Source organism: Stigmatopora nigra, chromosome 1 (assembly GCF_051989575.1).
Source record: "Stigmatopora nigra isolate UIUO_SnigA chromosome 1, RoL_Snig_1.1, whole genome shotgun sequence".
Taxonomy (NCBI): domain Eukaryota; kingdom Metazoa; phylum Chordata; class Actinopteri; order Syngnathiformes; family Syngnathidae; genus Stigmatopora; species Stigmatopora nigra.
This window is the reverse complement of record NC_135508.1, coordinates 8,728,048-8,753,991: the sequence shown is the minus strand read 5'-3', so window position 1 is coordinate 8,753,991 and position 25,944 is coordinate 8,728,048. Positions and strand designations below refer to the sequence as shown.

The 25,944-nt window shown below is 38.0% G+C and overlaps 1 protein-coding gene across 2 annotated transcripts in view; it reads right to left on the bottom strand.

Moving 5' to 3' along the window:
* The window catches only part of cpne5a (copine Va), a 55,682-nt gene that overhangs the window by 26,603 nt on the left and 3,135 nt on the right, over positions 1 to 25,944 (bottom strand). The window contains exons 2-8 of one of the 2 annotated variants that reach the window (XM_077715461.1): positions 18,513 to 18,553; positions 17,160 to 17,206; positions 13,536 to 13,639; positions 11,560 to 11,599; positions 9,810 to 9,824; positions 9,570 to 9,646; positions 1,103 to 1,166 (exon numbers count right to left, since the gene is read on the bottom strand). In XM_077715461.1, the coding sequence (XP_077571587.1) occupies positions 1,103 to 1,166; positions 9,570 to 9,646; positions 9,810 to 9,824; positions 11,560 to 11,599; positions 13,536 to 13,639; positions 17,160 to 17,206; positions 18,513 to 18,553 (388 nt within the window). The remainder of the gene's footprint in view (positions 1 to 1,102; positions 1,167 to 9,569; positions 9,647 to 9,809; positions 9,825 to 11,559; positions 11,600 to 13,535; positions 13,640 to 17,159; positions 17,207 to 18,512; positions 18,554 to 25,944) is intronic. The other variant, XM_077715469.1, reaches the window with a different exon arrangement.

Below are 25,944 nucleotides of genomic sequence, written 5' to 3'. Positions count from 1 at the left end.
TTGAAGAAGAATTTTATTAAATCACCTGGGCAAAATCTTGAAATAATCTGGATAGCCTTTTCTAAATGTTTCCAGAAAAACCACACGTACCCTCTTCAGGAACATCTCAAGATAAATCCATCACATATCCTGTTTACACACCCTAAAACAACACCAATGCAAAGCTATTGAAAGCCAGTATGTCCCATATTAAAAATACTTTTCAATATCATTTGTTCAAACCAAGGCTCTCGAACTCAAATATATATATAACATCCAAAGTTAAGAGTTCTAAAATCAAACTTACTATTGTTTGAAAAATTGACAATGACTACATATTTTTCCTTTCTCTCTAAATATGAAGATTTAAACCTTTTCAACCCTGATAGTGGAACAACATTTAAGACATAATAAAATCACTTAAACAATCAAACTTGAAGAAAAGCACTAATGTGCTACTAAAAGCTGTGATGAAAGCAACAATTTAATTAGTAACTCCTAATTTAGAAGTATCAATAGTCAGGAGACTAATTTATTAGCTCTTTTGCAAAAAAAATAACAAATATAGATCCAAGGATGACAAAAAAAAATTGTGTACCTGTGGCATGGTGCAAAAAAACTGCAAATGTGAGCAGAACATGTTTTGCAGAAGTAAAAAAAAATTGGAAATTGTTAAGTGTGAAAAGTAAATACATGGGTTGAGAGGTTGTAAAACACAATTAAAAAAAACCATTAAACATAAATGAACATTTGAATGGGACTTCTTTTTAACAGAAATTGCAGCTAGACTTTGTATATCCACGAGGATATCCAATCATTTGATTCTTGCTAGCCTTTTTATCATTAAACATTCATATGTAGAGTAAACGCATGCGGCACCATAAACAATTTTATAGCAAAGACCAGCGCAAAGTAGTTGTGAACATTAAGTCTTTTTTCAAAGCAGCACTTTATGTGATTTATTTCCAATCACCATCATATAGCCAATCTAGTTTATAACAGAAACCATTTCCAAATAGGGCGTAACAGCACCATAAGGAATTATATTTTAAATGGTAAAAGTTTTTCTTTTTATTATTCTCTTTAAAAGCCAAAAGGGTTAATGTTCTAAACTGAAACTTACTCTGCAGTTACCCAACTCCTCAGCCGACAAGATAATGGTCCCACATTTCTTCCCTGGTATTCCACTGCAGAAACAAAGAAAACACACATAATTAAATTCTCCAGGCTATATGTCATGGCATACCGGTGCCGTTAAGTAAAGAAAACAAAGGCGATCTAAAAGTAGCGTAACTCCTTCCCATGCACGCATTTGTCAGGTAAATTTGCAACAAGAAGATACGTTCGAGATTGTGTGACAGCTCTAATGAGCGCATGATTTGGCTTCAGCGCAGCAGCTGCATCTACATTGACGTAACTCATCTTGACGCAATCTAGTGGAAAATTGGCAAAACACATGAACCCTTATGATCCCTCCTGTATGCCTAATAAAATCTCTTCAGAGCATGAAGACTTATTAAAACACCAGAGCGGCCATGGTGGCTTTGCAATCCTATTACTCCAAAAACACATCAAGATATCAATTGCTCCAAAAAGGAACTCATATTTCAATGTTTCTCCAAGCCTATCCTGGTGTTTTTTTTCAAAGATGGTGCAATTAAGGCTATAGTCTACGGTGCTCGTCTTCATTTGGTATGCGGGGCAGCAGGAGTCCAATAAAAAAAATCTATTTCCTAACACAAGAAGAAATAAGAAGTGCTGTCTCTGATATACCGTATTTTCACGACTATAAGGCGCACCGAATTACAAGGCGCACCCTCAACGAATGACATTTTTTCCACTTGTAAGGCGCCGTCTATTATAAGGTGCACTGTATTATAAGGCGCACGTCTATTTTGGAGAAAATTTAAGACTTTTAAATGCGCCTTATAGTCGTGAAAATACGGTAATTGCTATTGATTTCCAAGGATGAAGCACTCACTACACAGTCACCTCTAGAGCCAGCCATTGTTGATGCTTTGGATAAAATCTTGCAGTGGGGGAGGAGCTATATGATGGAAGATTTTGTAAACTAAGATGGCATCTGCATATTTAACAGTATTGTTTCAGTTCAGGCGTTTGTGTTTTTTAAATCCCCGACAGTGGTGGTTTTTCGGTTTTAGTTTTTACCATATATAAGGCGCACTGGATTATAAGGCGCACTGTCTATTTTGGAGACAATTTAAGACTTTTAAGTGCGCCTTATAGTCTTGAAAATACGGTAATCAAAAATGGTGACCTTGAGGCATTTGTAGTGTAGAGGAACATTTGATTATTTATTTTTTTACACACCCCAAAGCCATCCATTTTGAAAGTGTGACATTGTGTGACATGACCAGGATTCATCTAATCATGAATATGACATGATTAGGATCCTGTGTTTGACATTGTAATGAGGGGCTAAGCAGCTCTAATACTACAAATCTTACATACGGCTGACTTTAATGAAGCAAGAATGCAAATGAAGCGTCGAGGGCAGGCACTCTCTTGTTGCTTCTTCAAGATCAACAGGGATCCTTTTCAAGGTGAATTAAGCGCCCTTGAATTATTGATGTTTCCACACCAGTCGCCATTTGATGAAAATCTCCAAAGTGCCAGTAAACATTTCACTACTGAAGGCAAGCCATAATAAGCGAGCTGTCACCACGTTTGTGATGAGGAGTCAGCATCAAAAGGATTTTTTTGTGAGTGTTAAAGGCTGACATGATGCAGGAGTAACTTTTTATGAATAGAAATAGCTGTGGGTCGGGTGCGCAAACGACCATGTCAATTTCCAATGACCTGTTTAGGGCTTACCTATTTTACCAAAGTAAATGATTATTTTGTATTTTATTTTTCTTGTTGTCTTTAGTATTTTCTTATCTGAGCTAATTGCATCATTACAAGTAAACCAAGCAAAGTACCATTCTGTTTCCTTGAGGTAGTTTGTGTGTGTTTAACTACTGTTAAACGCTAAAACCTGACTTGTAGCAAAAGACTTATAGAACCGCATTTTATCCAGTCCCATTTGAATTCCAATTTTTAATGAAATCTTTCCAAAGCCCAGAAACACAACCTTGGCGTGGACCACCAAAATCTACTTGATCGACCCGAGAAGTCCATCTCCACCCCTAAAGCATATTAAAATGCTTTTAATTCAAATGAAGTAAAACATAGACTCTAGATTCTGTGATAGGAAGATGTCATACAGTAAATATAGACACTGGTTTTACCTATTCGTTTCTTTTTCTCGTCGTTGTGTCTTCAGTGAAATTTCAGCGGGTGATGGAAACACCCCTGAAACCCTTTGGTGATGAAATGATGTGAAATGTAGAGCTTCCTGCACTTGAGATGCTTCACAAGTACAAGCCGTTGCAGGTAGTGCAGGCAAGCGCTTATGAAGCTGCTGCACTTTGTTCGGCACTTGAGCTCAATCATATTTTATGACACGCAGTCTTACCCTCTGAGCTTGCGTACTACTGAGTGTGGTACTACAGTATTGTTTTTTAATGTCCACCCATGCGTCATTTCCTGCCATTATGCGGGACTACACTCTATTAACATTCATTCATTTTCCGTACCACTAGCTTATCCTCACAAGGATCACCAGGGTTGCTGGAGCCTATCCCAGCCAACTTTGGCCACCAAGCGGGGGACACCGTGATTTGGTGGCTAGCCAATCGCAGGGCACAATGAGACAGACTACATTTCATGAAAGGGTTGTCAAGATATGAACTTTGTCAGATTTTAGGTTATGATATGAGATTCAACTAAATGTACAACAGACGAAAGTTTGGCGCCCACAAAAAAGGCCTTCCCACTTATTTTTTTTTGCTACTTTGATGTAGAATTAAGGATCAAAGTAAATTCATAGAGAACCAAAATATCATGTTGTGAACTAATAACAACCACATAGCTCTATTTTTTTCTAAAATGACAGCTAATGAATAGCATTGATGATGCTGTATTTCAGGGTATGTATGTTTTTATGAGGTGTAATATCATGGAATGCCATAATAAACCCAAAGCTGCTCATAGTGCATCTGTGAGTTACAACAAATTGTGCTATTGTTCCTTTTTGTTTTATTTCTTCCCCCTACGAACACACACTGAATTTTGATGATGCATTGTATGACTGTTGATGGTCGCGGTTAGCAATTATTCGAAAAATGTAGTGCAAGTTGACATCTGTTCAATAGAATCAGAATAGCCTCTTCACAAAAAAATGAACGGACCCAAAATGCACAGTGTTCATCTTATTTTTGCTCTTAATATGAAGTTTATGAGATGATTTTCATTGAAGTTGTTCAAGTACAATACAAACACTTATGTATTTATGAGCATTGTCACGGAAAAGTATGGCTGAATGTTTCCCTCTCAAGACAAAATCACTCATGTAACTTGCTAATCTTGTCATTTTTGGATGGCTTCATGCTTGTCAATGGTGACATTCCTGATCCGAAATGTGGTCAGAGTTAAAATAAAAGTCCAAAAGATGGAGAGGAAAGGAAGCAATTGTTGATGCTGCTCACGCGAGATCATTAAGATGAGGGATGCTCTTGATATTTAACAATGCTGCAATGTGTCACGCTAGCTAGGGGCAGGGGGGAGGCTTGTCTGCTCAACAGCCAGAGTGTGAGAGTGCATGAGATGATTTTTTTTTTTTAAATACAGCAGCTGGTGCAGGGTGCGGTCTTCAATTCAAATAATACACATAAACCTGATGCATTTACTAATCATACAAGTACTAAAATGACATATATATTGTTTCAATGGAGTGGTTTAACCTTCCGGTTATATTTTAGCACTAAATGACCTGTTTGAGATGATTTACATTCTAGTTTGGTTGTCCTTTCTCTGTTGGCTGCTTGCCTCAATTAGGTGAAGCAGATTCTAGAGTGTGGACAACAAGCAAGAGTGAGATCAAGCACTTATCACACTTTCAACTGCGAAAAGCGATTGAGTAATAGGATAGTGCCTATAAAGATTGTAAGAGGTGTAGACAAGCCACAGAAAACCACTACAGTATAGGCACTGCTGCCTTGAGATGTATCATAATCGAATGTAGTAATAGGTTTTAAGGATTCAATTGCTTGTTCATCTTATTTTATTCTTGACTCGAGGTCAAATTGAGATAAGAGCATGGTTTGGGCACACTGAGCTTAACTCTCTTTTCAATGAACAGCAAATTGGAAGATCAGAATCAAATTGGGTTCATTGACATTGTAACATCTTATTCGAATTAAGAATACATCTGCATCAGATGCTTGAACAAAAACAATAAAATATGAAGTGCAGATTCTGGATACAGAAAATTTTACTGTCAAACTAAAAAAAAATGCAAATCGGGAATTTAAAACAACCTTATGCTTTAGTTTACCCACAGTTTACTCTACATGAGCATACAGTAGTAAGAAACACTATAAATGGATGCACAAACAAATGTGGCTGTGTCCTAACAAATGCTAATCTGTAAAACCCATAAAACTCAACCCATTTCGATTTACTGTGTGTGAAACTACCATCATATTATTTTATCTCTCACCCGCATAAACAAAAGAGCTGATTATATTATAAAATCCTTCTCAAATGAGAATCCTAGCCGCAATCTTATTCGAGTCAGCTCAAAATGTTAGTGAATGGGGTTTTTCGGACAAGCTGGCCACGTATGACACTGGTTTAGAAATCCAGAGTGTGGGTTATTACTGGATTATTGCCATATTTTTCAGACTGTAGTAAGTCGCAACAGCCAGAAAATACTAAATACTTGTAAAGTCTTTTTTGTTCAATTTCACAGTTGCTGAGTAGGCCATCTATTCGTATCCAAACATAGCAAAGTAAATGAATTCCTTTTAAATGAACAGAATTGTGCTGCATTGGTTATAATTCCAATTTAGGACATAATAACTTTGAAAGTTGTCACCTAACAGAATGTTTTCATTGCAAAGGCTCAGGTGATGAACAAATATGACCAAGAGTGATAGCATTAAATCCAAGAGCAGCAGATGTTGGACAGTGGGGAGTAAACCAGGCTTGGTGCCACAATAAACGTTCAGGGAATATCCCACCCCAAGAGAAGACCACAACATTGCCAAGAGACATGAGACGGGGATTAAATCACTAATCTCTTTTCCCACTGTGAATGCCCATGAGCGACCCAGTCAGAGCCCAGACCTAAATCTGATAGAAGATCTTTGAAGAACTATGAAAATGGCTGAGCACAGCCCTTATACTAAACTGCAACTGCACTAAAAGAATGGGAGACATGACCCAAATAGAATAAGACACTGTGCTTCATCAAAATGTTGAGCAAATTCTCTGAATAGTTATGTATGTGAGTTTTAATGCGGAATAACCTCAGGAGAGCTGCTCATTCTGGGGATTGTCTCACATCTGGAATGAAAGAATATACTCGGTGAAGTTGTTGCTAATAAAAGAGCTTCAATCAGTTACTGTGTTTTACAGGGTTCACTTGCTTTCTGCTCTACATTCTCCAAATATTTATATTATCGTCATTTAAAAAAAGACGTAAGCATCATTATCCGTGCGGTATTACTTTAAGCAAACTACTACTACTTTTTTGAATTAAGACAGGACTACATTTAATGATTTTTTCTTATATAGATATTCATAAGGAGTTAACATTAATTTTTCACTCTGCTGTGTTTGATTCGCAGTGCTGACGAGCCGTTTTCTGAGGACGGCATGACACGATTTCAATTCCCTACAGCAAGCACACTTCCTACATTTTGAAAGACATGCTTCTTTTTCTTTGATATTAGACAATTTCTTTATTTAGAGGTATCATTCAGCTTTTATCTTCACCTTAGTGTCAGCCTGTCGAATAAGGGGATTCATGTCACACTACGCAAGGTTACCTTGACCTTCCTGCAGTACTTCAAAAAGATTGCAGATCACGATCTTCACTTCATTTTGTGCAATGAATACAAGTAGATTAATGATCATGACTGTCAAATCGAACGTCTGTTCGTGCAGAGGCGGTGAGAGTTTGTCACTATTGGCGCACAAGTGACAGTGTGTACAACACAAACAATTTTTCATCTTGTGTGTCCTGCCTTTATGACCAAATTGCATTTGCATTAAATGTTCTGGGAGAAAATGAATTTTGAACCAACTCCGAATGGTAATAACCTCAAAAAAAGGCATTGAAATGGTTTCATGTGAATACATGTTATTCTCGGAGGCACTAATATGTTCCAACGTGCGTATGTAATTTGCAGTAAAAGGTTAATGCCATCTGTATAATGAACTCCATTATCATGGATCATAACATATGCAACAACTTGCCTTAGGCTAGACACAACATTCCAACCATTGGGCGACGCAATTCAATGGTACAATCATTCATTTTGCCTTCAAGCTTTCTCAACCGTGAGCGAAAACCATGCACGCCAAATTATTGAATACCACTACTTTTCTATCCTCTTACAGTCATTTGATCTGTTACCTGCTATTTTGATTACTACCGTATTTTCACGACTATAAGGCGGACTTAAAAGTCTTAAATTTTCTCCAAAATAGACTGTGCGCCTTATATATGAAAAAAACAGAAAACCAAAAACGAAAAACCACCACTGTCGGTTATTAAAAAAACACAAATGCCTGAACTGAAACAATACTGTTAAATATGCAGATGCCATCTTAGTTTACAAAATCTTCCATCATATAGCTCCTCCCCCACTGCAAGATTTTATACAAAACAATCCAAGACATCAACAATGGCTGGCTCTAGAGGTGACTGTGTAGTGAGTGCTTCATACCTGGAAGTCAATAGCAATGATCGTATTTTCACGACTATAAGGCGCACTTCAAAGTCTTAAATTTTCTCCAAAATAAACACTGCGCCTTATAATACAGTGCGCCTTATATGTAGAAAAAATGTCATTCATTGAGGGTGCGAAAATACGGTAAACTCATTTTGGAATACTTATAGAAGTACATACTAATATGAATACTATCTTACATTACAGCACAGGTATTTGTAGATACCATTGCTGAAATGCAATGCTCCAGAAAGTGACAAGAGATGAGAGGGTGTGTAAAATGGGGGAAGAATACCTAGGAAAGCAGGTCATTGCTGAAATGTGCTTTGGGGATGGCTCTTTAAAAAGCACATTACATTACATTTCTTGGATGACGGATTTAGAACACCAGAATACATGAAAAGGAAAAATGAATCTCAGCTACTGTCAATGAACAAATATTGAAATTCCCTTTTTCACAAATGGCCGATTATCCTATGACCCACTTGATTTATCAGGTCAACATCTAAAGGATCTTTAAGTGGAATATTGCATCATTCTAGTAACAGAATGCAATGATGTGTGTGTTCACAGACTGAGATGTGTTGCCTGTCAGCCTCTTATCGTCCCCAGAGAGCACTTACATCAGAACTAGAGATAGCACCAGTAAACAGTTTTTTTGTTGTAGGGAGAACGGAAATTGCGTACAGATGAACCGAGTGTAAATCTCTGTCTGTCATCAATTCATCCAACAATTTGTTTTCTACAAGTTGAGATACGTTACCAGCAAACATTGTCACAACTGATTTATGAAGGTAATCAGTGCTGACAAGTCAAGGCAATCGCACCTATAAATAGTCAGTTTCCTTAAAACCTTACTCTGAAAAATTTACCTTAGTTTGACACCATCATTTGATGGCAAGCAGCTAATTTTAAATCTCAATTGAAACCCTAAACTGAGTTTTAACAGAGGGGGGTGTAACGATCAAGCAGCATAGCAGTATGTGGCTCACAGTGGTTTCCTTTTACTACATTGGGTTGATAATGACAGTCATTTCTTTTTGGCAGCCATCGGTCATGTTCAATTAGCCGCTCTGTTTGCAAGCACATGGTCTAATATTTCAAAATGGCGTATAAGCATGGAAGAGCACTGCATGTTTAAATGGGATCTGAGCTACTGTTGTTAAACTGAACAGTTTTCTGAAAAGCTTCTCATTCACCAACCCAGTTATCTTTTTCTCCTCTGTGGGCTGCTATGACTGCCAGTACAATTTAGTTTATTGGCAGCCATTGACAGTAATTGGTCCACAATCCATATGAACAGGGAGGAATGATCCTGTTTTAGTGCCATTGACGGCAAAATACGTCCAATACATTGGAATTGGGAGGGCCTGGAAGGGATCATTCACTGTCAGCTCCTCCATGATCCAATGGATCGGACTGCTGTTGTCATTCATTTTTAGTTATAATTAATATTTTTTAAGAAATAGTATAATACGACTAATTGTAGTAAACTAATTTACCCACAATAAGTTTGTCATGAAGAATTTATGTTGCTATTCACTCCTTGATCAAAGTATGTAATAGGTTTTAAACAAGTTTATTGTGATGGGGAAATCGGGGATTTAGATTAAGGGGTGACAGGCCGATGTCTGGTACTGAAAGGGTTTTAAAACAATTTGGGGACTTCATTTTGAAAGATTGGAGCTTTGGCATTGGTTGGAGCAACACAATGTGTTTAAAGGCATTGACCATAAACTCAAGAAATGTACTGCTTGGTTGAAAAAGGTTTGATGACAGCAAACTCACCTGAGCGACTTCTCGAGACGACTCGCAGGAGATCCCACAATCTCCCCCAATGTGCAGTGAACTTGTCCCAGAAAGTCCTGCCATGAGGGGCACAGTAAGTGCCATGGAGAGAGGCCGCCGGATGGGTGGGGTCAAGGGTTGGGCAGCATATTCAGGCGGGAGTAACAAAGAGAAGGAGTTGAGCATCGTTAAAGGCATTGTACTGTCAGAATTGAGAGGACATCTGAGGCAGACACGTACGTTAAAGTCGGTCGGCTTTTTCCCAAGTGAAGAAGGAGGAAGAGGAGGATGAGGAAGAGAGAAAGAAAGAAAGAGAGAAAGAGAGACCGGGCAGCAGTAGCAGCGACACAAGAGAGCATATCATGGAACAGAAGGCACAAGCCACTCAAATCATTATCAAGCACAACGGAGAGCAAAAAGGTTGAACTGGGAAAGGTTGGGTCGGCATAATGTTGGGAGCTTTGCTGTCAGGGTGCAATGGGAAAAGTGAGCAAATGACAAGGAGCATGCGGAGCAATTGTCAAGGCAAAGGCTTTAGTAGCCATCTGCCTCCATGGCACATATATGTACATGCATATCAATACCCAATAGAAAATTAAACAGCAGTCTTGGACTGTTTGGTCATATGCAAAACTCAAGTTATTCTCCAGAAATATGCATTAGGGAGAAAGGTAATGGCAAAGGGAAATAGGTGTCTTATTCACAGTGATTGACGTCCAATCCATTTTGACAGCCACTCCTCATAGCTGAAACGGAATGGAGGTCTACTGTTGTCAATGGAAATGAATGTTAGATGTGGTGATTATGTGGGTGGCGGGTGAAAAGGTGGGTTCCTTTAGTATGGAGGTTAAATAGTAGGTCGGTGGATAGGAAGATCGATTGGTCTTTATGTTGTCCGGCTAATGAGGCTAAGTGGTGGACAATTGTTGAATAGTTTTTCCTATTGAATGAAATTGGAAAGCCAATGATGGTAAATGTTTCAGCAAAGCTGCTTGGAGCTTCTTTTCTCTTTTCAAATTAATGTGGAGAACTTGCATGTGTTCTGTGTGCGTGCATTTGTGTGCTCCAAATATATGTTTGATTAGTATGTTTTGGCCATTGGCTAAAGTGTCAACTTGGTGTTGGAATTATTTATGTAGTTTAATATATATATTGTGTCATTGTCTGAAATAGAGTCAGGTGCACAGATATTTAGATATTGGAAAAAACTGATGAAATATTGTCACACTGATTTGAAATGAAACAAGCATAAACTGCCGACTTTCACCTTTGATTTGTGTGGAGGAGTCACATCCAAATTAAATGAAAAGTGAAGGAATTGCAAGAGTTTGTACATAAATATTGAATTTATTGACGTGACTACTGGGGAAAAAAACACTGGTAAAATGAATTTTTCAACTATGTAGGGCAATATAAATCCAGACAAATACTTCAAAGCCCAATAGTTGTTTTCAAGAAAAGAAGTGGAATAATGAGCAATAGCTTGTCAGTCAAATAAAATGCATTCGATAAAGTATGCATTTTATCGGTTGAAAACAAAATAGAAAAGAAAATGCAGCAGAAAGCAAAGACAGTTGTAGTATAGACCTGGCAGACCATCCGCAGGAATGAACAACTGTGTTTGGTGAAATCTATGTTACAAAAAGCAGCTGCATTTATGAGTGTTCACATGGCCCAATATTTTTGCACTCCCAAAAAATTGTGATTCATCCATCGTTAATTTGATTGAGATTTAATCCCACATTGAAAATTAAAAAAAAATCATTTCACTTTCATTGTGGTGATGTTTAGAAAAAAAATAGATTTGTCTCAATGTCCAAAATTTGAAGGAGACTTTTTGTGTGTAAATGCTTTTGCAGGATTTACTTTGATTTGCAGACACCCAAAAGGTTTGAGACAAGCATGTGCGAAACGAGACACGATTGAATCACATTGAGGGTCTCCAACGTGCAATTTAAAGCCATCTCCACCAATAAAGCACTTTACTTACATGCTTGGCCAGATCGGGACTTTTCGAATCAATATCAAACCTGAAATCACAAAGAAAGCACTTGAGTGTGTTAAGTGCTCTGTTTCGCACCAACAGAACTGATAAAGTGCAAAAGCACGTGCCACACTACTCAACAATGTTTTGTAGGTGATACCAAGAACTTTGTGTGCACTTTACTGGCCCACCCATTAAGAATGCAATAAAACAACCAAGTTAAAAATTTCAAGAACATTTAAACTTGTTTTTCCAGCTGTAAAAAAATGGTTTATAGTTCAAGAGCTGTTTGTTCAAGCAACTCCTAAGGATAAGAGTTCCTTCTCTAGTCAGTTGATATAGTTATTTCTTTGCTCTTCAATTATTTTGCGATTTACTGTTAAAAAAACTAGCAAAAAAACTGGTACATGTGTTATGGCAACTTGTGCAGATTGTTTATGTTTCTATTTTGAACATTGCTATTACTGTTGCATAAAAACAAGCATTTATTCTAAGAATAGTTTTGAGAGTCTCAACATTTTGATTAATTTTGGTTGAAAAAAGGTCATGTTTGACCTGGAAATTTACATGAATATAATGCTCAAGGGAACTGTTTAAATGATAACGAAAAATTAGAATCGTCTAAGAAAGAAAGACAAAATAAACAAGATTTTAAGTCAAATGTCTCTGCCAGTCAATGAAAAAGTAATTAAACTCCAGAAGGTCTTGTCTCTTTCCTTCTTTTCCTATGACAAAAGAGAGATGTAAATGAGTCTCTCTAATTGTGAAGGGAGAGACTCCCTGCTGTCTAAAGCCACACTTCCATCACGATATCATGCAAATGAATTCTTTAAACGAAAAAAAAAAATCTCCCAGGAGATCCCGCAGTCTAACAGGGACCTGGTGAAGCAAAGGAGGCACTCTCCGTAACATATCTCTGAGTTTCAGGAGGAATGTTTAACCCATTGTCCGACAGCTCTCGTTTGATTCTCGAGGTTCTCAAAATGAAGGTTCACCCCGCTGACCTTACCAATGGGACTTCTACTCCCAGAGATGGCTGGCTTTGGCCATCTCAGGGTTGTACAGGAAATTAAGCCATTGGCTGCCATTAACTGTGAAAGATTTACTACCAGAGTTGTTCTAAATATGAACTATCATTCCATTGACCACACAGTAAATTTGATATATTAACATATCCAACACTGATCAAGAACTTTCCTTCTGTTCCAATGGTTTTGAGGTTCTTTCATTAAATAATCACTGGTGACCGTGATAGATGTCCAATCCATTTGGACTGGGAGGGTCGAGATGGATTGAACGCCTTTCATTTATAGTTTGCACAAAAAATAAAATAAAATCTAACCAACATTAGTAAATGAATTGTAAAATCTGTTGGTGTAGTGGTTCATTCGCCTGACTTTGGTGCGGGCAAGCGTGGGCTCAATTCCCGCTAGTGGCAATATAATTGGGAGTGCGAATGGTTGTTTCTCTCTCTGTGTGCCCTGTGACTGACTGACAACTGCTCTATGGTGTAGCCTGCCTTTCGCCCAAAGGCAGCCAAGTTAGGCTCCAGCACCCCCACAACCCTTCTGAGGACGGGCGGCATGGAAGATGAATGAATGAATGAAAATGTGCATGTGTGTACGTGTGCTATCTGTCCTTGTGTGGTGCGTGCAAAGGAAAGAGCCTTTACATGGGATCTTGGCAACTTTAAGACTTGCTTAGCTTTGACAGCGGGAGAGATTAAGGATAAAAGTTGATATGAAATATGTATCACCCGCATAGCTGTCTATTGAGACAGAGTGCCAATGAATAATTCCTCAGGAGAGAAGCAAAACTAAGAGGAAATGCGAGTCAGGTTAGAGGGAGAGTGAATGAGGACACAGGGGTATATTTAACATCATGAGAAGCAGAACGGGCAGGTAAAAATATTGACCGCTAATGTTTAAACAAAAACTGAACTAACGTGTCCTCAGAGGAGCTCATGATGGTGGACGACTTACACGTTAAAGCGCAAGTTCTGCTTCTCCTCAAAGAAGTAGTCCAGAATGTATTTCCTGACAAAATCCGGGTTCAGCGTGTTGTCTATGACCTCCGTTCTTCCAAACTGTATCATAACATAGAGAGAGATGGCAAATTACCCTCAGAACTGCAATATCACAATACAATATAACACAACACACACAAAAATAATCAAAATAAGTAATTTTAGTGATAAACATTTTTCTCACTGTAATTCCATAATGATTAAAAAATGCATTATTCAAATTCTGGCATGAAAAGTCAATTTAAACTGGAGTTTTGGTGCAGCATACAAAAGTACATTTTCACCTTCATGCAGTATTTAAAGTATGCTTTATGTATTTAGACTGGTGGAAGCAGTGCATTTATGTTTTGCATACAATTCTTTAGTTTAATGTTGACTGTATACTTGAATCTAGCATTTTGCTTACTGAATAGAACAACATAAATATTTTAACCGACCCGTCCAAGTGTGAATTCATCAACTGGAATTGGAGTAGCGACACTTAATGATTTCCTAATTGCGCCCCAGAAAGTAAGAATGGCAAAAAGAAGACACTTCATAAGCTACAACAACACTAATTTAATTAATCACGCCTTGACACCGCTGTTGCCGGGAATACTTCAGTACAAGATTCAGTGGCAGTGGAACTACACATTAGATGCTGCTGTTGCCACGGCACCTGGGATGTTGCCAAGTTTGACACTAATGTAACTTCTACTCCATCCTTTAGGACAAGAAGATATATAAACGTGTGGTTTCACGACTAGCAATGGCCCACTGCTGATCTGTAGGCTTCATCAACAACGAGGAGGAAACAGACAATCACAGCAGATTGAGCACAGGAAATAACACGTTCTGCTGCACACAATTTGTTTACCCTTCAGATAAGTCAAGAAGTAGTCTGCTTTTTTCATAACAGGCAAGTAATAGATGCTGTCTGATGGAGGCTAAATACTGTATACCAAGTGATTGCACTAAATTCTATTATTCTAAACACTATTACGTAGGAATATGTTTGTTTTGTTCATCTAACTATCCCAGGGATGTGTACTGACATTCAAAACAATTAAAAAGTACATGTTCTTTTGGATGTGGTGTGTAAAACACACTTGTGCATCAATCTATTTTTTCCTTCAATAGATTAATAGCATAGCATTTGTTAGTATATCAGCTTTGTATTCAGAGCTGCAGATTTGATACAACGTAAGTCTGTAAATAACTTCCGAAAAGAACTTAATTACTTTTGTGCATTGGGATAGAAAGGTTGGATATATGATAGGTAAAGTGAGCCAAGAAACCTATGCATTGCTCTCTATAACTCATCATATCCTTTCATTGAGCTTTTGTTGTTAAATAATGCAATTTTGCAATGATATTGGGTTGCAGTGGTTGCTTTCAAATGTAAAAGCAACACATTACGTACTGTTAAAAGAGATTGGAAAAAATAGGCAGTCAGAGCGCTTCAGAATACGTCCACAAGCATGTCAGCCTACTGGAGAATGTGCCGTACAGAGGAATAATTGGATTGTGGCTTGGATTTAAGCCAAAGGGAATCCAAACACACCCATAAAGCCTGCCCGCCCCAAAAAAACAAAAACAAAAAACATTTCACGGCCCACTTAGCTTTATCAATTGCTCACAGTCTGACTTGAGTTGTAACAGCAGGCCCAAATGTGTTGAGCTTCAGGTGGAGAAATGTCATCATGAACAAGTGGTTAAAACATCTACATTTCTTTTTCAATTCTAGGATCCTTGAAATTTGTATGCTTTCTCCATACGTATATAGATATAAGAAAATATAAACTACTATATCAGGGGTGGCCAACCCGCGGCTCGCGAGCCGCATGCGGCTCTTTGCCCGGTTTCATGCGGCTCTTACGTCCATATCAAAGTTTGTATTTGTGTTTTATTTGCGTGTGCGCTTCGCTTGAGTTCAATACGGTATTTTCGTCAAATGCGCATGTGCTTGGGATGAAAACACCTCAAAGTTTCCCAGTAGGAGCAAGGTCATTTGAGTAAACGTTTTTAACAGAGTGGGAGAGCTCCCGTGAACCAGAAGCGACAATGAACGGCGTCGCGCACACAAAAAGTATCCCAAAGATCGAGCGTCGGCTGAAAAAGCCACACCCCCTGCGAGGCAGACCAAGGCGAGAGTGCTCAGCCGGGAGCAGCCAATAGGAGAGCGAGGTGTACACCCACGTGGTGGGCGCGCTAGTTAAAAGCCATTCATAATAAATGACAGCTCACAAGGAGCGAATGTTGCGCAAAAATAGGCTCTGATTTTATGACAGAAGTCCCACTAAGTAACATGCATAGTAAAAGAAAAACGCTATTGTAAATTATTATATTTTTGTTTGTGGACTTGGTTGAACTGAGAGTTTGTCTGTGTGAGACAGTGCACACAATGTTCATTGTTGATAATGACTGGCCTGTGCTGTTAGTACTGTAGGAGTCAATTTATGTCATTACTATTCTGGTGTGTGACATTTACAATAAATCTGTGTGATGTGGCTCTTTGCGGTAACACGGTAAAAAATGTGGCTCTTGGTCTCTGACTGGTTGGCCACCCCTGTACTATATGTTTGATTGTTATTTGAACCTGAGATTGGCTGGTCTAGGTAACAGAGTTCAAATAATCAAATGCAGCCTCTCAACATTATTAGCACCTGTGATGTTGACATATGTATATAATGTGAAATATTTTCTAACAATTAGAATACGAGTGATTTTTCCCTATTTATTCATTAAAATACTTTGAACTTAATTTAATTTAGTATTATATTTTTCTACATGTTGATTTACTATTTGATTTTTTTCAAGTCTAAAGGACTTACTGAAACTTTGTTATTTGTTCCAAATGAATGGATTTATGTTACAACTGGAATTTAAGAAGAAAAAGTGTCAAACTTTGATCCATCAAATGTCCAAGCATTCAAAAAAAGTCTGTAACATGCAAAAGTTGGACATATTTTTCCAAATGTATTTAACAGATTTTCTTATTGTCAAAAATACAATTAAAAAAAACAAATTTACACAAGAATCCCTCATTTTTTCCATCATCTAGATCAGCTAATTGATAAATCTACAATCTCTGCTCATTTCTTTTATTGTCAAACATCCCAAACAGATGAACTGAAATACAAAGAGTTTGTTCACTTGAAAAGGCCCTCCAGTAAATTGGCTACAAGTCTCATCAGGACTCAGAAGCACGTATACTAACTACTAGTATAATGTGTTTCCTAAAGGATGAACAAGGACCTTAATCGTTATATGTTAACCACTAGCATAACATGCTTCCCAAGGGATGAACAAGGACCTGTATCGTTAATCGGCCTTTCATTCAATTTGAGATGTTGCTGTTTCAATTTAACTACAGGTTCTTATTGGTACCTGGTGGTCAATTGCCTGGGGGTGTAGGGAGACGTGGGTGGGGGGTGAGGAGAGATTATTATGCTAAGGCACACTCTGGAATGTTTACAAAGTGATTAGTATTGTACAGTCAACACATACAAACACAGAGCTGGCAGTCGTATATGTCATATAGAGGGGACTCGTGGGTTGAGCTGGGGGGGGGGGGGGGGGGGTTGATTTGGGGTCTTACCTCTCGCCATTGTTTGCACTCCACTCCCTGTGTGTACAACACCACCACTGTGGAGAATGAAGAAACCAAAATATATAAACATTCTGACGCTCAGAACGATGAGGTTGACACAACAATTTGCTTATTGCCTAGAGAAAAACATCTTTTGAGTAATGTCATTTTCATTTGCTTTTTCATTCAGTGGGAGGAAGACAAGAAAGTGTTTTTGCAGAAAAAAATGTTGGGTTTTGTCATTTGAACATTATTTCATTTGACAGATTATCGACCAGCAACATGAAAATGAATCTTGCATCTCCGCCAAGCTCACGTATTTGGGTTTCTTGTAGACTTTTTATTCATTACTCTGCCACACCCAATCAAGTGGCACACCGTATGATGTTGTAATGCATCAAAGTGGTGTGAAGCCAGTGAGCGAACTAGCATCAAGGCCACCTGTGTCCACAACTAACGGCTTGCAATCAGAACAGATTTTCTTCACGGTGGGATTGCTCCTGTTTAATTTTAAGACTTCAAATAAAGTAGAGGAAGGTTAAACGAAACGCAGTCGAATACAAAGTAGGTTGATGGCTAGATGTTCCCCAAAGCTTCCAAACGTCCTTCTATTTTTATGTAGACGGGCCTTCATCTTATTACAAGAATCCAAAGAAACGCTGTCACAGCCTTTTACGTGTGCCAAATGAGTTAAGAGAATATTTAAATCAGTTTTTTGCATGTTCAAACTGTGTTTCAAGTGAGCCAGATTGTATTTTGGCTACATTTCAAATGGCTTTGAGTGGGTATGGCCGGAGTCTCAAATACATGGTAATCACGATCAGACTGTCTTTTTTTAGATCGAGGTTAATTTATAAAGGACACCAGATCAGGTATATACCAAATTTCAATTGATAACAGATTTTGCTTGGGTTTTGAAAAAGTTCTGGTTCAATTTTAATTGAGTTTAGAATAGTTTTCAACTATGCTTCAAGTATATTTGGTCTTTGCTGAGTATCAACTACTAATCTAAGTCCACAATGCATTACTAATAACAGAGAAAATGACCACAATAATTATTACAGTAGTATATGTAATATCCTTCTGTTCATATGATATGCCAGTCCTGGTAAAGAAATACTGAAACATCGTCGAGAGTGACCAATAATATTGAATTACATAATACTTTTTACTGTTCCATTGATATGACGATATTATTTAAAAAAAAAAAAAACACACTGAAACAGCACTAACGACAAAAATTAAAGTGAAGCTCAGGTAACTGAAACAGATTCATTTGTGAGTGTGAGGCATTTTGTCAAAGACCTAAAGCTATAATGAAATTAGCATTGTAAAACAATTGTAAAACAAAGATAAACTTACGTGGGTCAGATTTGGAGAAGGTGTCTTTGTCTAAGAGATTTCTGCAAGAGAAGATGAATCGAATCAGGTCATTATAATAATAATCAGACATATGCTTTGTCATCATCATTGACTCGACAAAAGCCTAATTGTCATCATACCCAGCTGACAATTAGACATTACTGCATTTTCACTATAATTGTCAGGTGGAGATACAGCAAAAGGACAAAATGATACAGTTTCATCAGGAGACTTTGTCTTTTACTCTCATAGATCCACTCTATAGTCTGATATCCAGTTCTCTGTGAGGGCTTTTAAGTGAAGCGTACCAATAAATACGTTGCTTGAAGCGCAACACAATCCTCACTCCTCTCAAGACCACCGAGAATTCAATGAATAGAGATGAGATTTCCGGACGGAATCTCGCAAAGCAACAGGGCACTATATTGGCATTCTTGTCATTTTGAATTCTTCTGCCACAGAAACGTGTGCAGTTTTAAAGGAAGCAGCTTTTGTGGTATTAGTCTTGGGACAATCTGACTTCCATTGGAATAGTATTGTCAGTGTCATTAACAAAGGAGATAAAAAAAAGGTAAAGCTGGGTATTAGCTTAACACCCTTTGCCCTCTACTTTCATCACTTTAGCCATAAGGTTTCTTTTACAACAGGATTTGAACAAACATAGCTTTACCCCCGGTATACTTTATTTAGAATATTGAGTGGAAAAACAAAAACACAAACCCACACTTAAACACTCTGAAGGTGCAAAAAGGAGCAATATTCAGAAGAACCCTACTTATTTGAATCCTACCCCTTTTCTAAGGTAATTTGTCCACCGACAAGACTGTCCGGCGGGTGTTTAAAGCGTCAGACTCACAGTTCTGGGGTCGAGGGTTCGATCCCAAGTCAGTCCTGACTGTGAGGAGTTTGCAGTTTCTACCTGGGCCTTTGTGTTTTTTCTCTGGGTACTCCACTTTCCTCACCACATCCCAAAAACATGTAGGGTAGGCTTGTTGAGGATAAGTGATTAAAAAAAGAATACACGAATATATTTGATTAATGTATATTTTATAAACCGATGTTGGATCACTTTTACATTATTTTCCTGAAATGGCGGATTAGCCCTCTTTTTTTCTTTTAATTAATGCCATCTTTTAGATGCTTGTAAGACAGTTACTGCAACAGGGGAACTGCAAAGCTAAAAAAAAATGAATAATATAAGAGATGTGGGAGGAGACGAACAAGGAGGAGACACCTGGTGCCACCACAGTGAAGGTCAAGAGAACAGATGTCCCTGTGGCTAATAGAACAGCAGATGTTCTGCTCTTTGCCTCAGCATTTGTCGCACAGTGAGGATCTGTTTAAGGGAAAATACACTAAGAATTCCCATCTAATAATAAGATGAATCATCTTTTTTTTTAATTTTTTTTTATCGTGATTGTATTCTCCTGGACACCTCCAAAGCGATTTAAGCAAAAGAGGTTAGAAAGTTAGCTCTTTTGCATTTATCTTTATCAACATTATCCCATAATTCAGGATTACTCACAGCTCCAGGTCAACTTTAGAAGTGCAAAATGCAGAGGAACTAGCCTAGTTAATATATCATCGGCCCCCATTTTCACTGCATAACTGATAAATATTTTGCATAATCACCAACAACTGGCAACTATTCATTTATAGAGGGTTTTTCATTGAATTTATGTTTGAGATTTGTATGCAACCCAAAATATTCAATAGTCATGATATGATTTGATTTGAGATAATAGAGTATGTACATATTTGTGTCATTTAAATACTTTAGGCTATGTTTGCGAATAACCTCACTAGGACATTGCTGCTCTGGTGGAATTTGGATTAAAATCACAAGCGAGGTCTTGTAATGGCATACAAGTAGTATCCAATTTGGTTATATGGCTTCAAACTTCATTGTTGATAAAGAAAAAAGGACACTCATCTCTTGGTGAATGAAAAGTAGTTTGGCTGTCTATCTCACTAATGTTAACCAATGAAAGCGTAACACATTTAAAAGGCAGTAGAGTGACAAGTCATGCCATCCGAAGGACAAACGTTAAAAAATAAATGTGTAATTGTAAGTGTGCTAGGTTCTTTGTCTATGTGTATCCTGTAATTGTTGTAATTATTAAAAGTTTTATAGGATAAGGGGAACGGAAGATGAATGCATAACTGAAAGAATCAGGTCAAGATATACTGTACAGTAGAGACTTTGTTGGCATTTGAAGAACTGAAAGCTCAAGCTGTTGTTCAAGCCACACACAGAACATTATCATTGAGTGGATTACGTGAAACAATAAGACAGGATCCATTTGACTCCCACTCTTTCCCCTTGGCACATTGCATCTTCTTCATTTCAAAGAATCCCCCACCATTAAGATGATATTCTTTATCAAGCTCCATGAGTACTCACAATGCTCATTCCCTTTATTTTTCGTATTGATTACTCGCCTCCGATAGTGCTTCTATCTCAAATTTTATCTCACATGTCAACACTACAAAAATAATCTGAATGTCGCCTCGTATTGTTGAAACTCAAAACTCAATTGAAAATAAAATTACGATCGTGCTTCTCTTCTTCATGTAAACTCATTAAATTGCTTTATTGTGGATCAGTCTGACTCAGAAAACATTAGGTCTATGCCTCAGTGGTTTAATTTTAATAACGGCACTTTTGAAATTCCATTCTCCCCTATTGACTTATTATTCACATTTTTGATGAATTCAAAAAAGAAAAGTACCTGAGGCGAAAGAGAAAGTCGATAAAATAACGTGGACTTCAAATGGCTCAGCTGACCTGTGCCGAGGCTGGACGATCTGTCTGTTAGTCCATCCCTCCCATTTGCTTTGATTGCTCCCAAGCTGCTTTAGGCGATGTTGGCTAAAGAAGAAGCACCGCTGAGAGAGCACTAAGTGAGTATAGATGCGTTGAATGTATTCTCTTGAAAAGGAAAAAAAGGCTGCGGGGTGTAGAAGAAAGCTAAGTAAAGGAAAAGCAAACCTCTTTTATTGTCTCTCTCCTCGTCTCTAATGTCATGAGAGAACTTTCCAACTCTCTTGACTCGTTTGTCCTTCAGAGAGTCAATGAGGCAGCAGATCGTACTGGAAGTAGTCAGCCATAGTCGAAGTGCTTGAAAATGGGAGGCCATTACTTTACGAGAAAGAAGACCAGGATTTGGAAAAGATATATGACTCAAGTCTCAGGTTACTCTATAACCACATGGACCTTGCAGATGCGATGTAAATAGTTTTAAAAGCCTGATACTTTAACATCGTCTCAGGTTTACTTTGTAATTGTACAATGTATATTGTATTATTTATGCAACAGTTGAAGCACATGGGATTTGTGCAACATTTACATTTTCCTTAATTCATTATTATTCATTATTCACTTATCTGAGGTCAAAGCGCTGTGGCAGCTTTTACAGTATTCAGAGCCAGAAGTATATTTTGAAATCGAAGCAGATGACTCAAACCAAGGCAAAGTTACAAAATGTATTCCAATCAAAAACACACCAAAAGAGATGGGTATAAATATTGAAAAATATATATATCTACCAAAGGTAGAGGAAACAATACAAATTTAGAAACAACCAAGCCAAAAACAAGAAAAGAGGCACCTAGCAACGACTAGCAAGCAGCAAAGACCACAAGATTATAAATTGGCAATGGTCACTAGCAAGACAATATCTCAATATGCTTCTATTAGATTGCCTGCTTTTAAATACCCTGCTGACAAGATGGTAAACAGGTGCGACACAGGGAACTCCGCCCACTGCCACACACCTGGGTCTTATAAGGCAAAATACAACCAGCCCAGCTGCAGAATATGACACAGCAGCTTTAACAGGGATATCCAGACTTCCATTTCCCTAGCTACTTTGTTCAGCTCTTCTGGGGGCACCCTGAGGCGTTACTAGACCATTTAGAAGACATAAGGAATTTCCACACCTGCCCAGTTTGCCCCGGACCAAGCTAAAAAGCCCCCTTTGGGCTGGTGTGAATAAAAACCAGCAAACTCTGGTTTTGACCAAACGGCGGCTACAAGACCTTACCAGATAGGGGGTCTCAGTTTGGGTAATGGTCAAAGGAAGCGACCTAAGGATTTTCTTGGTGTGAATATGCCCATAGACTCTTCTGCAAATTTGATTTATTTTTTTAAGTATGATATCAAAGTTTTTATACATTTTTTTTCCATAGGATTTGCATATGTAATACCTTTTGGTCATATCAATATTTAAGTGCTGTAAATATAACATTGATTCAATCCCCCATACCCTACTGTTAGTATTCACACAGTTTGACATTATAATGGTTCTCAATACCATTAAATGTAATTTTAATACCATTATTTTACCCACTTTTTAGGCGTGAATTGGTGATGCATGAGGCGCATTGAACTACAGTACAGTACAGTACATGCCAAAGTAACTTGAAGGTTTGGTGATGAAGTACCACCACTGTAACTGAGAATACAATTGAATCTTTACAGCTGCTTGTTTTATGGGGTGATATGGTTGAATGAGCAAGATGTGGCTTCATTTGCAGTATAGACGTGGAGGCGGGAACATCTCAGGAGGGATTCTCACAGTCGCGACAAGTCTACCAGAAAGATTGCTTGGTTAGATTGCTTGCTAGCCACTTTTATTTTTTTAATTACTTGTTTATTTATTTTGGGTACAAATACTTTGCAGGGTTGCAAAAAATACGATTAAAAACAAATGACAAGTGAAAAACTTATTAAATCAGAAAGGTTGAATATACCCAATTTCCGTGCAACAACCTTGTTCCATTCGGTCCTGGTTGTCAAGGTAATAGAAGACAGTCAAAATTAGAAAAAAATTAAAAATTAAAAAACCTGAAACAGTCATTTTAATGTTACAAATGTGCTAATTTTATATTCTTTCATTGTTTAGAGGGAGGAATTTCAGCAAACATTTATTATGACAAAATAAACTAAGAATTGTGGAAAAAAATATTTGAATGTTTCATAGTGTTGAATACTTTATAGCTATATCATAAATATCATAGGCATAAATAAACAAATGTTTAAAGACAAAACCGTTCTGCTGCACCCCTGATTTTTCTGAGATTTCAAATAACAGATGATTAATTGGTCAAGCTAAATAAATGCAGGTGCCAACAGATCATACATTGGTGAAACATAATGGAGTATAATACGTAAAATTATGTTTTTATGGAAAATTTGGGAGAGCAACTGTTTCCGAAAAGTGGAAGGCAAATGCGGGAGATTTTGCATTGTATTATTTAAGGCCAAGGTGCAAAATAAATTACATGGCAATAGGCACAGTGCTGGCTATGCTGCAGGCTGATTGTATGGTAGTTTGAACCCTTGATTTTATATGTTGTTGGAAAAGCATATTTACCCAACCACTGCGAATGAGTGTTTAATTCTCCTGTTCTCAGCCAGTCAGAAAGAATTGGTCTGTTTGCTATTGTCTAACTTTGATGGATTGAAATGTGGAAAACGGAAGAGATTTTGTTGACTACAAATCCGCTGACTGAGAAGTTCAAGCTACCGCCGAGGGAAAAGCCTTCCAATGATGTAACACTTGTAAACCTGTCAGTCATTTCACATTTCCTAAACCAGTGGGGAGTCCAAAAAACACACTCTTTTCAGCCTTTGGGCGATCTGAAAATAGTGACAAAAGCAGCTTGAGCTCACTGAGCCAAGAGAGATCGCCTTGCTTCCACCCTTGGCTTTTTTCCTGTCATACTTGTCAACACTTTCCGACGGCACATTGTTACAAACATTGCAAGATGAAGCAAAAAACCACTGTAAACAGCCAAGTGAGTTCATATTGTAGGGTGACATCAAGGAGTCAACATTACCTATTCTAACTAATAATCCCAGTCAACAAATTCAGATCCTGTTCATCCATGCAACAGCTTTTCATGTGTACGCCACTAATTGGGACTCGACATCCTTCCATTCGAAAGAGCGACACCAGCGTGTGCTGTTTATGGTTATGACTATTCATGTATGTATCTTCAAGATAAGCTAAATAGCTGAGTTCAGGTAGTTGTCTGCAGAACAGAGCGCAAAGTGTCAGTGAGAAAAACAGGTTCTCCTCCTGTTCGCGGTCACGTCCAAGGTAATGACTCCCGCGAGAGCAGATTGATTGTGTTAGTTACCCCCCTCCACCCCCTCCCCTTCCAGCTATGGAATGTATTGATTGGATGCTAGGCTGCCCTAATCAATCAATCACTGTGACTGAATGGTTATAAAAGTACAGTGTTTTCAAGTTTCCAGTGTTAGTGAGCCAAGGCACAAATTGCTTTGGATATTAGAAAAATGTCATGGTGCAGCAGTACAAAAATGTTACAAAATGCAAATATATAAAGATATGATGAAACAAAAAACAACAACAACAAAAAGGGAAAATAGAGCCTATTAAAGTACGTAGTTTTGGTTTAATTCAAGATGGATCTCTTAAATACCAAGTCAAAGTCAAGTCATGTGACCTGATCATCCACTTTTAGAGACCAGATTACAGAATGAGCTGCGTGATGAGTTTTCTTAATACCACCTTGTTGCCAAGCCGTAGGTACAAAGAAGCAGACACTCAAGCCAAGGATGATGAGCTGACCTGACAAAAAAACTGATCAGAACCCTCGGCGTGGTGAAATGTGCCGTTAAGGCTATACGCACATCCTTTGATAAGACTCCTGTCTGGTGGCCACCCTTCTCACTTTTTTTCCTTCTTCCATGGGTTTCTCTTTTTGCAATATTGGAAGATAACGCAAAATGGCCTGCAGGCGGCACGCTACAATTCAATTTCAAGTGCTCTGCAATCATGGAGTTTCCGACTGACTAAATAAATGACACAGCATTGTGTAGCCTCCCAGCCAGCCACACAACAGCCACCAACTTCTTTTGTCCTCATATATACATCATATTGCCATTTATTGCTATTATGTGGATGAAATATTCAGCTTTTGAAAAGTTGAATATGCCTGAAATAATTCCTCTAAACACACACTAACTATATCTATCTAAGAGACACTCACTCTGTAGCATCCATAACAGTGTTTTTGTGTTGTCTAGACATGCTCCAGAACACATACCGTATTTTCACGACTATAAGGCGCACTGAAAAGTCTTAAATTTTCTCCAAAATAGACAGTGCGCCTTATAATCCAGTGCGCCTTATACATGGAAAAAACAGAAAACCAAAAACGAAAAACCACCACTGTCGGATATTAAAAAAACACAAATGCCTGAACTGAAACAATACTGTTAAATATGCAGATGCCATCTTAGTTTACAAAATCTTCCATCATATAGCTCCTCCCCCACTGCAATATTTTATACAAAAAAAATCCAAAACATCAACAATGGCTGGCTCTAGACGTGACTGTGTAGTGAGTGCTTCATACCTGGAAGTCAATAGCAATTACCGTATTTTCACGACTATAA